The sequence below is a fragment of the Lissotriton vulgaris genome, chromosome 4_1, assembly GCF_964263255.1.
Source record: "Lissotriton vulgaris chromosome 4_1, aLisVul1.2, whole genome shotgun sequence".
NCBI classification, from domain to species: domain Eukaryota; kingdom Metazoa; phylum Chordata; class Amphibia; order Caudata; family Salamandridae; genus Lissotriton; species Lissotriton vulgaris.
Window position 1 is genome coordinate 34,495,834 of NC_141691.1, and position 15,065 is coordinate 34,510,898.

A 15,065-nucleotide genomic window follows, 5' to 3' on the forward strand; every position below is an offset into this window, starting at 1 on the left:
AAATAAAAACAAGCCTGGGCAAGAAAGCAAGTACAGACACAGAGGAATAAAAACAAGTCTGGGCAAGAAAACAAGTACAGGCATAGGGGAATAAAAACAAGTCTGGGCAAGAAAACAAGTTAGGTGCAGGCGAAAAATTCAAGATTGGAAAAAAAAGCAATGCAGGCAGAGCCATGGAGCAGTGTGGGGAGCGACCTGCCTGTGAGCAGGGTCAGAGGTTAGATAGCCTTTCGAAGAAGCTTGCGGCTACCCCAGAAATCCTATTTTGAGCAAGAAAGGGTCTAGTGCTGCTGCCCAATATTCTGCATTCTGTTTAAAGAGTCCCAGTGGAAGACCATTGGGGCTCAGGCCCCTTTTCTCCAACCTTTAGGAATTTGACACTTGATTAAGTTTGAATGGGAAAGCTTTATGTGAAGTCAGTTGATTGAGATGATAAAGATACATGGGTGCACTGCTTGAATGGTCTTTATTTGTGATGCCTTCTGACACTGTGCTAACGGATTGGTTCTTGGTAACTCTCATGCCTTCATGATTGAAATGAGCCCTCAGATAGTCTGACCAGGTCTCCTCTGAGATGTAGGATGCCATTCCCCCATGCAATGAGCACATTATCGTGTTAACTGTCCTCAGACGTGTAAACTGTTTTTAGATGTGATGTAGAAAAAATAGCTTTGCCCAGTCCTCATCTTATTGTGTCCTGTTGATCTCCTACTTAAGTTTTTTGACAAACTTGTTTGGTGGCAGAATAGAAGTCGGAGAGCAGTGTCTGCAGGTTTATGTCTCAATTATCTCAGCATTCTGTTTAGAGCCCTTTTAAGTTGCTTTGGTTGTTTCTGTTGTGTTGATGTGAAACCTCCTACTTCGTTACCAGATTGGTGAAGCTTTATTTTAGATATCATGACATAAAGAGTTGCCAGATTAGCAGTGAAACCTTCCCATTTGTCAACAATGCATCTTACTATATTTGTCTGTGCTTGTAGCAGATCCGTTGCTGACTGCAGCACCTCATCTGCTAGTGCAGTTCTGACTCGTTTGAAATTAATCATAAAGCTGGATTTGGGTACCTCCGCTGAGCGGGTTAATAAAATTGCAGTTGCATAACCCCTTCGTCGTGGGGCTAATTCCCCTGCGGTGCTGGGGGGAGGGGCCGTGCACGGCACCGCGGTGCTCGTGACGAGCTCGGCTCGTCACACAGCATAGTGCTGCTGTGCTCATGATGAGCTAAGCTCATCATGACCACTTCCATTTCAATGAAATGCCCAGCACAGCAGGGGATTTATCCCCGTGTGTGCATTCCGCTACGGTCACAATGAGCTCAGCTCGTTAGGGGGGCACAGCTCCACTGTGCCTCATGACGAGCTGAGCTCATCATGAGCATGCAAGAGGTTAAAGGAGTATCTCCTGTGGCTGATGGTCTCTGTCTCACCTGTCCCCAAACGGAAATGCAGAAACACAACAGAACATTGGAAAGGAGACCAGTGTGTAATGTAGAGTTGAGAAGGTAGAAACTGTGTAAAAGGAGGCCACCGGCAGAGTGTCCTCAGGGAATCTTCCATTGACGCCTGAAGTTGATATGCTCTACATTATCTGGTAGGGAAATTGTAGTTCTACTCATTTTTCTGTGAGGGTTGCTGTTTGTGTTGGTATGCTCCAGTATGAGGACTGTCCCTTTACAACATCATCCGCTGAAGATCCTAGGAGAATATTGTTCAGGTCCCCTGAAAGAATAGGGTTGGAGGTTTCTAGCATGCTCATCAGAAGCTGGTCCACTAAGTGTTCCGAGTCGTGTTTCTTTCAATTTGGGTTGATATAGGCATTATTACCTCCTCCTTTATATCTTCAAAGAAGAGCAGTGTATTGACTGTGATGGTGGTTGTTGATGCAAAGTCCACTTCTTCTGCTGCAATTGTGAAAGTGGTCAACACATAGGTGGCTAGTCAGCCTGATAAGAGGCTGTTTTCAGACCCCTTTACTGCTGGAATTGAGAAGCACATGAATATCTGCACGTGCTTCAGGCATAACTTTAGCTCTGGGGATTTGATGGGGGACATTCTGCTGGGGCAGATTATTTGGTGAGCTCTGGGATATCCGATGGCTGAGGGTCCTGTTCAGTGGAAATGTCCTCTCGGTGAGTTTGTTATGGTCTGAAATGGGGATACAAAGCTGATTGGTTTCTGACTGATGTTTTGTTACTTCCTCTCCTCCTTCGAGTCTGTCTCTGCCTGTCATTTAGTTTGTAAACTGGGGCTTCCTCAGGCAGCAAAGGTGCTTAAGCAGGGATTCCTTGTTGGACCGCAGTGAAAAGAGGGGCACCCTCCCCAAGTGGACTGTTGGAATTTGGTGTCTGATTATTAGTGAGAGAGAATGGCTTTGTTTTTTGATTGGTTCTAACTGGCTGTTCCAGTTCAAGTGCACCCCCTCAGGGGATGGGCTTTTTATTAAGATCATTAAATGCACTTTTGAGCATGCAGAGGGGAGTCGACAGTTTATCAACAATTGGGCCACAGCTGCAGCTTAGTTTTACTTTAGACTATGCACGTTTTATAAGTGAGTTGAGAACCCCTACTTATCATCGATACCTGCAACCTAGAGAGCCAAGGTGTGGAGAAAAGTCAGCTGTATATCTATCTTGTTGGATCAAAATGGAAGGACCTCCACAGACCGTTGCATAGTGTTCAGCGGGGATATCCAGGTACTCTCCACCTGTGGCATACCCCCCTGCCGGGTTTGACCCTGCTTCTAGGGTCCAGGTCAGACCCTGCACAATAGCCATGAACGCTTGTGGTAGGAGAGGGTACAAGGGGTGAGTGCAGCAAATAGGAAGACAGCATTTCTGACCATTCTCGGTTCCCTGATATTAGAGGACCCTTGCTCTTCCCCTTGGTGATCTTGATCCTCTTGGCAATCGTGATGCTCCTGGTGCTCCAAAGAGAAAGAGGTGGAGTGTGGCTGGTTAATGACCTTGAGCGTTTTTAGGACAGTTGAACAGATGTCTGGATTTCTCATGTCAGCATTGGGTGTGCTCTCATCCTGAGTTAGGATGAGGGGCTCTTCAAGTCGAGTTGTCTGACAGCTTGCCGGATTAGTTTCATTTACTGTGTAGGAAGCCTCTCCTTTGTTTTCTGAAACATGTTCAAGCTATTGGCCCAATGTGCTTGGCCATGTGAGTTCATGCTGGGACTGGGACTTGGCTCGCACTGCAGTGCTGACCCCCGTTGTGTTTTGTTTTCACTTTATTACTCTTTGTGTCATGTGTAAATAATTTACACATTGGCTCTAAATGAAGCCTGACTGTTTTTTGGGGCAGTCTATCCATGTTTAATGAGGATTCCTTTAATGCCTTTTTGTGACTCAAACTGTGAGGGATTGTGGATAATGCATGCCCAGGTCTCACAGCCCAGTCAACCAACAATGCAATTTCTAACATTGGTGTTCAGCGGTATGGATCAGGACAATACCCTACATGGATTTGTGTAACACAAAAACACAGGTAAATGTTAGATACCAACTCAAGCCTTTTTGCAATTTCCTTAGTCTTTATTGCGTGTTTTTCTTTTTTTAAATTTAAGTAACCCTACCCTCCTCTACTAACTTAGAGTTGGAGCTGATTAATGTTGAAAACCTCATTAGGCCTGAACTAAAAGGTCTCTGCAAGACGGGTGATGTTTGTGACTAGGAAAGCTTTTAAGGTAGCCCTATAAATAGCTCTCTTGGCCTGTGAGATTGGCAAGAGGCTGCAGGCAGAAATCGTGGTTGATGATCCTGCGTGGGGCCTGGATGTGAGTGAAAATGAGGACAAAGAACCAGAGGGAAAACCTGAACTGTAGAAAGTACCCCACTGCCCTCCAGAAAAGAATGAGGATGCCCATGATGGGGCATGTTGAAGTATGCTCCTCAGGGGCCTTTCACCAGAGGAGTTGGAGGACATGAGAGAGTACAGGAAACTCTAGCTAAATTAAAACTGGAGGCTGAAAACACAAAGGCTGAGTGGGCATTAAACCGAGAACAAGCCATGGTTAAGAAGGAAAAGGCTGAGGCTGGAAAAGGTTTAGCTGAGTAAAAAAACACTACTGTTGGAGCATGAAAACAGCATTTACAACCTGAAGGTAAGGCAAGGAAACCTCCAGGATGCAACTGTGATGGTGGTGGCACACCAACACTACTTGCTGGAAAGGTGAGAGTCCTAAAGAGCTGGTGCCTAAATGTGTGGTGGGATTTCATATATACAAGTGGATTGCTGCCTGTGAAGTTGCACTCAGGGTACACAACGTCCTGGTGGAATAAGGAGGGGGCCTTTGGTAACACATGCCCAGTGTGGGGAGGGATATACTTCTCACATTAGAGGCAGAAGATCAGACCAGGTAAGCATCTATAAAGTCAATATTAGTTGCTAATTTTTGCTGATTCCTTAGAATTACTGTCAGAGGTTCAGGTACAGCCACAAGCTCCCATATCAGTCCTGGGTGGATTGCCTAGATTATGCCAGCAAGGCACTTGAGGCAGCACATGCTCAATTTTCTTTAGAGATGTTATGCAAATGCCTAGTAGATAGCAGGCTTACTGAACCCAGGAAGCTTGCTGAGGAGGCAGAGGTCTGAGTCAGCACCAGAGTGGCTATGAAGGCATCTGGAGGAGATTCCTTAAGGAGTAGTCAGGTTTCCAACAGAAGAAAGAGATTGAGAACTACAAATAAGAATCTCAAAGCCCCTAAAACAGTTTACTAGGGAAAGGGCCACAATCCCAATCTGGCCACCAGAAGAAAGCCTTCCTAGATCAGAAAACTGGAAGGTCTGTCCCTTTCTGCTATAAGTGCTAATGATATGGTCAGGTGCAGCCCAAACGGTGAATGCACGGAGCCATTTCAAATTAAAACAGGAATTCATCAGGGGTTCACCCTTGACCCCTTTTTATTCATAATTTATATCAATCAACTGGAGGAGGTTTTAACCAACATTGAGGCAGACACCTTAGGGTGGGAAAAGGCTAATGCCAGCCCTATTTTATAAGATGATGCAGTTGTAATGGCCCATACTTCTATGAGCCTGCAAGGTCTTTTAGATTCTTTTAGTAAGTGTATGAACAATCTGGACCTGTCTACTTATTAAAAAAAATATGAATTTTATAGTAGCCAGCCAAAAAAGAACCTTCTAATGTTTGTGCACGGTCAAGCATTACACGGGATGCACAATTATACTTAACTAGGCCTAATCTTTAATTCTGGTCTTAGCTGATCCTTATTATTAATGAAAAATGGAACGCTTTGTAAAGAGCCATTTCTTGTGTACATAATTTCACCTAGCAAATGGGGCAAAATCCCCCTCAAACCTTTGCTAAAGGTCTATAGGGCCAAATGTATTCCAAAGGCCACTTTTGGGTGTGAAATCTGGGGCAACACTAACACTGACTTTATACAGTCAATTGAAAACAGAACACCCCAGCTGAGATCCTCCATGAGGAATTTGGTGTGGCCTTTATCTCAGATTTGATCCCCATTTGTCTGTTGCACCTTTGGTGCTCTGTCTGGCACAAAGAATCTCTTTATCTGAACTGACTTCTCCTCCAGGATTCTTTGACTTTGGGCAGGTCTGCTCGGATCCCATGAATCTCATATAATAACAGATATTTTTTTGAACTAGGCCACCCAGATCCGTTACTTCACCCTCAGAGTATTGTAAAAAATGGCCTTACCTTCGTTAAGCAGGCCTTCTGCAGAAAGTAGCGGCCGAAAGGGAACATTCTGCCTTAGCTAAATGAACGGGATGGAGCTCTTTCTTTCCCTGTTTCCCTTTCCCATTGTTGTGTCTTAATATTCCTGAGAATGAAAAACTTCTATCAGCTGCTATTTCCCAAGGGGATCTGGGTCTCTCTATCCACCCTACCTACTTCCACCTGTGACCAAACCTCTATCTTCACTTTTCTGCATACAGTTTTGCTGTATTCTAAGTTTTCTACCTTGCAGCACACATTTTTAGGACCCATTTAAGTAGCGCAGGGATTCTGGCAAATTTGACCAACATATTCATATCTGCAACTTTTAGCCTCTCCAATCTGTGTTTTTTATCTCCCATTCCTTATCTAGGGCAGTACCCAAATCCTGCTCGTTCTGTATTCTTTAGATTTATATTATATACAGGCTTTTAGTGTTTGGGTGTATTTATTACATCATAGTACCTTCTCTTGTATATTATTTAAGCGTCATGTTTTTATCATAAGATTGTTTAATAATTTGATTTATAATGCACACTTGTATGTTTCCCTTGAAATTTGAATACAATCAATTTGAATACAAGTTGATTGATTGATACTCTCAATGCCACCAAACAGTTCACAGGGGAAAAGGTCATAACCCGGACACCAGAAGAAAGTGTCTATAGATCAGAAAGCTGTAACTTGTATCCCTCAGTGTTATAAGAGCTACTGATTCAGGAATTTCAAGGGAGATACTAAGTGCTCCAAGATATCACTGCCCTAGTGGTGGGGAGGGACAGAAAATGGCCAGTGTAGCACTTGAGGAGGAGATGACCTCTTTTAGCATCGGGGAGAATAGTGACGTTACCCTAGTGTCTTAGGGAGTTACAGAGATGGTCCCAAATCCCACATACCTTCTAATATTTCAAAGTATAGGCAGTAAGACACTATCAATGGGCAGAAGTGGGAGGATCTCAGGGGCTAATGCAACTACTGTCACATGTCATCTGGTGTCCTCAAAGCAGGTGATACCCAATACATATCACCCGGTTATGGTAGCAGACAACTGGGAGAGCCACTACCCATTTGCTCTGGTTATCTTCATGTGGAGGCATCTCAGGTCTTCTGAAAGTTGCAGTGAGCCCTGCTATTCATGTGGATGGTCTGGAAGAAAGTAGAGCTCAGCTCACATCTGGACATGTTAGATTTGCCAGAGTATATCTGTGTGGCCACCAAGACCATGGCTGTTCAGGAGGAGACACTAGACCTAACACAGAACGGAGGCACGGCGTGAACAAAGGTAGCAGACATTTCTTGCCCGACTCTTGTGGGGCTCAAATAGGAGTTTTTTGAGCTATTTGGAGAGAATGTACTCTTAGCAGAAAACGCTATTAGCTTTACCACTGTAAATGAATGCAAGGGAATACACTTTCACCTGTTTTAACTTTTAAGGGGACAAAATTATGCCCACTTAATTAAGATGAAGGGATCCCACAGAAATCAGAAATAGAAGAATTTTTCTGTCTTGAAAGGTCCTGATGAAAGCTGACCCTCTATTGGCACAGAGAGGCTGAAACACAAAGACCACAGTATAGTCCTCTTGATACATCCAACTTCTCATTTTAATCTTACCCGTGTCTAAACTTTATTAAAAGTTTTCTTGAATAATCACCAAGAGGCAATTTTAGAGTACTTAATTTATTGATGATCTCAACGAAAAAAATGTTTAAGCATAAGACATTACTTCCTGGATGAAGGAAAGAATACCTAATGATGACACTATTGAATATAAATATGTCAGTAGCAAAGCATATACCACCAACCAAAAGTAGTTGTTGAGGGTCCTAAAGAAGTCCTCTTGAATATATCTAATAATCACACTTTGATTTCTTAATTGATCTGAAGCCTGGAAGAATGGTCCAGATATCTGACAGGAAAGGGAATGGCAAGGGCATGGGAAACCAGCCCCTGAATGTCCCAAAGGACAGGTGGATCGGGTGCCAGAGGAAGCCACATGGAGTCCTATGGGAGGACATTGCCTTCCTTGATGACCTAACTGAATTTGCTGGATTGGAAGTAGCAGTGGGACCCACCAGGGAGGAGTTCTGCAAGGCACAGAAGGAATGCCCCAACCTTGAGGGCCCAAATCACCAAGCTGACACCCAGGTGTCTGGTGACACCTCTGGAGATCACCTCATCTATTGGGAGAATTACCTCCACTATAGTGAGCCTAAGGCTCCTGAGCATGGGACAACTTGTATATTAGTAGATCCCCATTGTTACAGGGTCTTCCTACTGATAATGGCTTATGACAGGACGTCTGGGGCAGGACAAGATCTTTGCCAGGCTTGTCACCCACTTTTACAGGCCTCCGATGAGGACAGCTGCAGATGCATCTTGTAGGACGTTCCTTACCTGGCAGGCAAGTGAAAGACTTGGAAAAAGCTAAACGTTTTAAAGAACCCAAGACAGCCTACCGCAACATGGTTACCCTAGACTTGGTGGACAATGCCACTTGGCACCCTGTGGACATTCCTCTGACATCTGTCACTGCACCTGGTCATTTATGGGGATTTTCATCAGAGTGACTTTCCCCAAGGAATTGGTGTCATATAGGGACACCAACTTCATGTTTGCATCCATGAAGTCTATATGGAAGGAGTGTAATAAGTTCTCCAGGTCTCACCATTTACAAATACATAGGTTTGTTACAAGTTTCAACAAGACCCTTAAAGGTATGATTATGGGCCTACCTAAGTCCATGAAGCTGAGGTGGGTTGTCCTCTTACCGTGCCTGCTTTTTTCTTACAGAGGGGTGCCACAGGAGAGTGAGCCTTGGCCCATGTGAACTTCTTTATGGCCATATTGTAATGGGACCTCCCAGTCTCAGAGTGTTTTTTGACAAAGTTATTTTATTTGTCAACCATTAATTAACTGTATTATGTATGTAAATATGTTGCATTGATTGCAAACGTTATTGTGTGAAAATACTTGAGATTGTGCAGATACACAGCTAACTTATATATTCAATCTATGTTGTTTTGCAACATATGTATTTTTCTTAAAATGTTCAATCAAATTGTTTTATAAATTAGTGTAAAACCACTGAGTTCCTAGTACATAATTTGCAAGAGTGCACCATGTACGAATGCCCCATTATTAGACAAACACAACCATAAAAATTTCTTTGAGTTGTATTTATCCAAATTACTAAAATTGCCATCGATCCCCCATTGAAGCATATGGAAACGAGTGGCCCGATTCACACAAGTAATCTGAGATAAAATCCTAACTTTACCACTTTCGGTTTTCACAAAAGGCATTTAGGAGTAGTAAAGTGAAAAAGTAACACTTCTGATGGGCATTAATGCTAACTGCAGAGTGATAATATATATTCTTGACAAGCAATGGGCCACCTCCATACTAATGGATTACTTCTGGCAAAACGGCAAGTACGCCTACCCTCAACTTGCTCCTCGGTGGAAGGAATTGTGTTCCCCGCTCAGCATAAATACATACCCTGACCCTGGTCACTCCTGGAGAGTACCAATGATACTTCTACTAGCGTCTGTTAAGGAAAAAGACAACCTTGTTGCACTCAGCTCGTGAAAGGAGAACTATGGACTATTTTGGCTGGGCATATTTCAAAGACATTCTAGAAGAATTTAGACTGTTCACTGAAGCACACCTGGGGGCAGGGATGTTTATACCCTTCTTCCACATCCAATGCCTACTGGTTATAAATAACCCTGTAGGAGATGCTCAAATTGATGATCAGCACTGAGCTCGCCTCAATTGTATCAAAGAAGAAATGCAAGCAATCCACCTCATAGGAATGTAGCACCAATCAGACCTGTTACACTTTGTGATCACACACTCCCCATGCCGGACATCTGGACACATTATCAATTGTCAGCATGAGTCCACAAGAGGTCCCACCTGGGGTAACCACTAGACAATTCATTTATGACTCCAAAGACAGCAACCACCATTCCTTACCATATATGGTACGCCAGGAAAACTTTTTGACCATCATGTTTTATATAAAAGAAGGATACCTATTGACTGTAAAATGAGGCAGTCCTCAGACCTTGTGCCTGTAACTGTTCTCATGGCCGTAATGTTTAATTAAACAAACTGTTCCTATTTTTCTGAACACCATGTTTTAAAGGATTTCTTACTCAAGTAACACCAGTATTTGTATGAAGTCCATTGCTTAAACATTATTGAAATTGATTTTTGGGAAATACCATGAAGAAGTCAAACTCTAATTTGAGATCTTTTTACCTTTTAACAGAGTTTTATTGCTTTTGTCTTTTCTGGCATTGCAAACAGGGCTAGTATGTTCAGGTTCTTTTTGTGATAATATTGAAATTATTTTGTTAGAGTCTCGAATCATTACAGATTATGCATGGTGTTTGCTCTCCGATACCAGAGGACTGGAAATAACAATTGTCCCCTTGTAGGTTATTTATGGGTTGGCATCTGGTATGACAATAAACATCTGGACCTGAACTGGGATTGTGAGAGTTTCATAATAGAAGGTTGGAGGCTAGAATAAACCCATTCAGAAAAGAGATACATCTGACAACTCTGTTTCTGTTTCATCCCAAAATGTGTATTTTTGGCGTGCTGGCTAGACATCATTTTGCTGCTCTCTTATATCTATATCATTGAGAAATATTTGACAGCATTTGAAAATGTATAGAGATCACTGCAGTACCTTCTGTTTCTTCTGTTTTAAAAACAGAGGTTTGTGCTCTTTTCTGTGTGGGATGCATTGGTGCCTCATCTAAGAGAAGTGATTTCTGATGCAGCCATTATTAAATGTTGACCTCTATGAAAAGTTGAAAATAGGTTGTCATATCTTTTTTGTCTAACCCTTTTGTAACTTCACATATTCTGAAATTCCTCTACCATCTTCTGTTTCCGTGGTTTTATTTGTATCTTCAGATCGGGTGAGTCATTTTCCTCTGGTCTGAGACTATAATAAATGATTAAAAGTGCTGCATCTAAGTGGAATGTGATTCAAACTCTGGGATGCAATACCCTCTACTTTAGAGAGTCAGACTATTCTTTCAGAACAAGTCCTTATAAACGGTCACCTTGAAGCTCTCAAGTACTTTTCATCATGAAAACAATCATGTTGTTTAATCATTTCTCCAGAGAATTTAACAGACATTGTTGTGTGTATATCTGTGTGTTTGTGTGTGTGAACCTTGAGAGGAGTGCAATGCATCCTTCCAATGCATCCTTCCAATGCATCCTTCCAATGCATCCTTCCAATGCATCCTTCCAAATAAAATGAGTCTGCTAAATGAGGTATTGATTCACTGTGTCACCTACTGTACTGGAAAGCACCACAAATCTGTGCTTTCAAGTGTAACAACAGAATACATCCTTACACTTACTGAGATCTGTTTATTACAAGGTTAACTTGTGATTCCCTCAGCCTATCCTCCAATGGAACATGACACGCACCATTCATGAGGACATTGGAGGGCACAAGTGCAGGGCTAGAGCATTACAGAACAATACACACACGATTTAAATTCTTTGAGAAATTGGACAATCATTTTATTTTAAGAATGCATCATCATTTTTCGGCTGCAAAATGGAATAAAATCCCAGGTACATTCATTGCCCAACCCACCCCTTTATTCACTGAGCTACAATCCATGTGACCTTGTAGAAAAGGATATTGACTGAAACAGAACCTGGCACAGTGTAATCAGTAAACACAATGTCCAGCTGTCAGGCAGAGAGAGGAGATGCAGAAAGCAGAGCACCACAGGTGTCAGCAGCAATCAAATTAACAAAGGAAGATACAGACGAAATGTGAGTCAGGACAGAGACAGCCTATTCTTTTCCTCTGTGAAGCTGACATGTCTATCAATTATGATTTACAAGTAGATCGAACAGGTGTTTCTTTTCGAGCATGAACAAAGATAAAGCTATCGTAATCTGCTGTGTCATGCACTCGATGAACTGTCCTAGGAAGCACCTGCAACTTCTCAATGACAAAGGCAGCATCCCTTATTGCTTCCCTGACAAAAGTCTCATCGATACATAAATGGTGAAACTTAAGGCTACCAACCATGAAAAATGTCTGGTTGACACAACTTATAAATATTAAATGCCCTCCATGTTTTAACAGTGATGAGGCATTTTTAAAGACACTGCATGTGAGAAGTTGGCCTGGTATATAATGCTCACTAGTTCTAGTGATCACTTTGTACCATGCCAAGCAACCCTTATGATGATGGTTGTAATTCAACCTTGTAGACCAGTTATCCTAGTGGTAACGTGGACAAAGCAGTCTTAGGCTAAACTCTGAAAGGCATGTGAAGCCAGCTGTTATACCATACACAACCCCCTTGAATACCAAATGAAAGGGACACCACACAGATATATATTGAAAATATATATTGATTTATTAACTATAAAATCCCCTGGACTCTTTATGAGCACAGAAGCACAAGCGTTAAATCACAAGACAGTTTAAAATACACAAAAGTTGCACAATATGGATGAGCCCTAGGGGCCACCTAAACCATATACTAAATAAGTGGTATAAGAGATACCAGGAGGAAAGTGAAGAGGCCTAGGGCCTTGGGAATCGCTGGAGCTATTCGAGACTGGAGTTAGCTAAGTCGGGAAAGGCCCACGGGACTCGGGTGCAGTGTTCAAAGTGCACGCACTTCTCAATACAAAGTCTATGGTGCGTAAAAAGCACAAAGTTAGAAAGTTAGGAACCTTCCGAGTGACCTACGGAGCTGAAACTTAAAACACAGGCCCTTGGGATGTGTACCAGTGCAGGAGCACCGGCGGAGCTGAGTTACCTCACCCACAGGAAGCGGGTGCACAGGGTCGAAGATGTGTCGGGTTTCGTCACGCTGGTCGATGGTGCTTGGAGCTGAAGATGCTGCAGGCGGCTCGATGAGAAGAGTTCCGGTGGATCCAAGGGTGGATCTGAAGAGTTGAAGACCTGAAAGCAGAGGGGACAGTGTTCAAAGTCACTAGCCAGTGACTACCGTGGAACCAGATTGGAACCAGGCGATGTCGGGTGCAAACAGGCGTTGTCGGGTAGCTTCTTTCTGCAGCCACGTGGATACCCGGGGTCGAGGACGTCCAGGAGTTGGTCACGAGCTGTCCCACGTAGGCTTCTCGCTGTTGGCGGTGTCGGCGACCTGATCGGAGCAAACAGGCCTTGGCAAATGCAAGCCACGCAGAAGTCGAAAGATGCTGTTCACTCGGACCAGCAAGGTCAGAGCGGGTGCTCCTTTTCACAGGAGCTTGGGTAGGTCTGGAGCAACCAGACCTGCTGTTTAAATCTTCGGGTTCGTCGCCAAGATGGCCGCTGGCCGCGTGGCTAGTGGCCGGGATGGCGCGTCGAGTGGCACAGTGCAAAAGGGCCCCACGCAGATCGTGGAGATGCTGGGGGGCTGATCTTCGGTGCAAGGGCTGCTCGGTGGTGGGGGTTCTCAGTCCCCAAAGCACAACGTCGAGGATGCCTCAGAAGCTGCGCAGTCAGCTTTACGAGTGTCTTCCAAGAGGTCCGGTCCCACGTCACTCGGTGCCTCCACGGGTCCCTTCTTTGCAGGGACTGTGGATCGGGCTCTGAGAGGTCTGGGAATCTGGTTCTTGTCGGGCTCTGGGCTCGGGCTCCGGCGGGAGGCGGCGGCAAAGCAGACGTCGAGTTGCTGGTTGGTACCTGTGTTCACAGGGTGGTCACTCCTTGGCCACAAGGGAGATTCTTCTTCAGTCTTCTGTGCAGCAGAATGTCGAAGTCCAGTCTTCTTCTTAGTTTAAGTTGATTTCGGGATGATCTGCTGTGCAATGGCACTGCTCCCCCTCTTATTCCAATCTAGGGGGTGGATCACCTACTAGGTCCCTCCTCTGGGAGGAACCAGGAAGGGGGGCGGTTACACCCCCTTTCCTTTGTCCAGCTCCGCGCCAGGACTGGGGCTGGAAGGCCCCAGAACCGGTTTGGGCTGGCCTATGCACGGGGACACCTTGTGTGCCCCGGGCATGTCTGATTCTATTCAGCCCTGTCCTACCCAATACACAAAATCCTGTCTGGGGTGGTGCTCGCACCTCCCAAGGCAGGAAACCCTTTGTCCAGGCCACCATCTGCCGAGTTTCGGTCAGCAGCAGGAGGCCAGACTTGTGTCTGTGGTGGCAGCATCCATTTTGTGATGCTGAGGCTCTGTTTAACTTTAACCGGGGTTAAGGCTACACACATGTCGTGTCCCTCTAGAAGGGTGGAATGCTATCCCCGTCGCCAGAACTGGCGAGGGGATAGTATTCCAATTCGTATGACACCTTACTCGACATGTTTTGATAAAGCCAAACCAAAGATAGCATTTAACCGCGAGGATTATAATGCACTTAAGAGTATATGGTATGGCAATATCCCGGAACAGCTTAGGGAGTGGTTCCCGACAGCTGCAGACAGGCTCAGCTCATGCTAGAGCACCATCTCACATATTTCCAAGCACTCTGCCTCCAGGATTGATGAGGCCTTCCATAGGAGTGGCTGATAGGATCATATGTGTCCAGTTTAGGGTTAGGCACAGGCATACTGTACCTAAGTAAGAGGTGATTACACCAACTTACCCCAGCTGAGTGATCAGCCAGTTGTGTCAAATATGGAGGCCAGGCCAGGGGTGGCACAATACATGCTGCAGCCCCTGGTAGGCCTTGGCTACACCTATGCCCTGGGTACCTATGGTACACTGTTACAGGGGCCTATAAGGTGAACCAATTCCAATTGTGTTATGCACCTAAGGTACATGGAGTCCATTTTAAGGAGAGAGCAATCAGCCTGGGGCCCTGAATAGCAGGATCCCAGGCCAGCTAAGTCAAAAACCAGCTAAACACCAGGCAAAAAGTTTGGGGGTAACCATAGTCAGATATCCACCTTCCTACATAACCCCCCCCCAAACGAAAGGAGATAAGGCTATCCTTGACCAGGTAAGCCTATATTGCCTAAGTGGCCATATAAGGAAGTACCAGCTCTGGCTTGGTAACCCCCTGTCTCATGGTCCACTAAGCAATCCCTCACCCTAAGGGTATCTGAGGGTCTCCACCATAGGGAATCTCTACCTGTGGTGTGTCTTTGCAAAGTCAAAGGCTGGTGTTGAGATGGAGTACTGAAGTGAGTTTCCTCTGTAGGGCTCAGCTTCCTCCAATCACTCTCCACCATGTGTGCCTTTCTTTCACTGACTGAGTTGCACTGTGCTCTCAGGGTCAACCTCTGGCTACCTAAAGCTGGAGGCTGGGTCCCTCTGTTTGGCTTACTGGAGGGACAGGTCAGGTTTGGGCCCTTAGGGTCCCAGGTTTGGCTGTGCCCAACAATATCCATCTGGGGGAGG

At 44.6% G+C, this 15,065-nt stretch overlaps 1 protein-coding gene across 1 annotated transcript in view; it reads right to left on the minus strand.

The window, feature by feature from the left end:
* Positions 1–11,349: 11,349 nt before the first annotated feature.
* Positions 11,350–15,065, minus strand: part of LOC147718289 (indolethylamine N-methyltransferase-like) — a 76,686-nt gene continuing 72,970 nt past the window's right edge. Inside the window, exon 4 of the mRNA XM_086967181.1 lies at positions 11,350–11,439. Within this exon, the coding sequence (XP_086823307.1) occupies positions 11,350–11,439 (90 nt within the window). The remainder of the gene's footprint in view (positions 11,440–15,065) is intronic.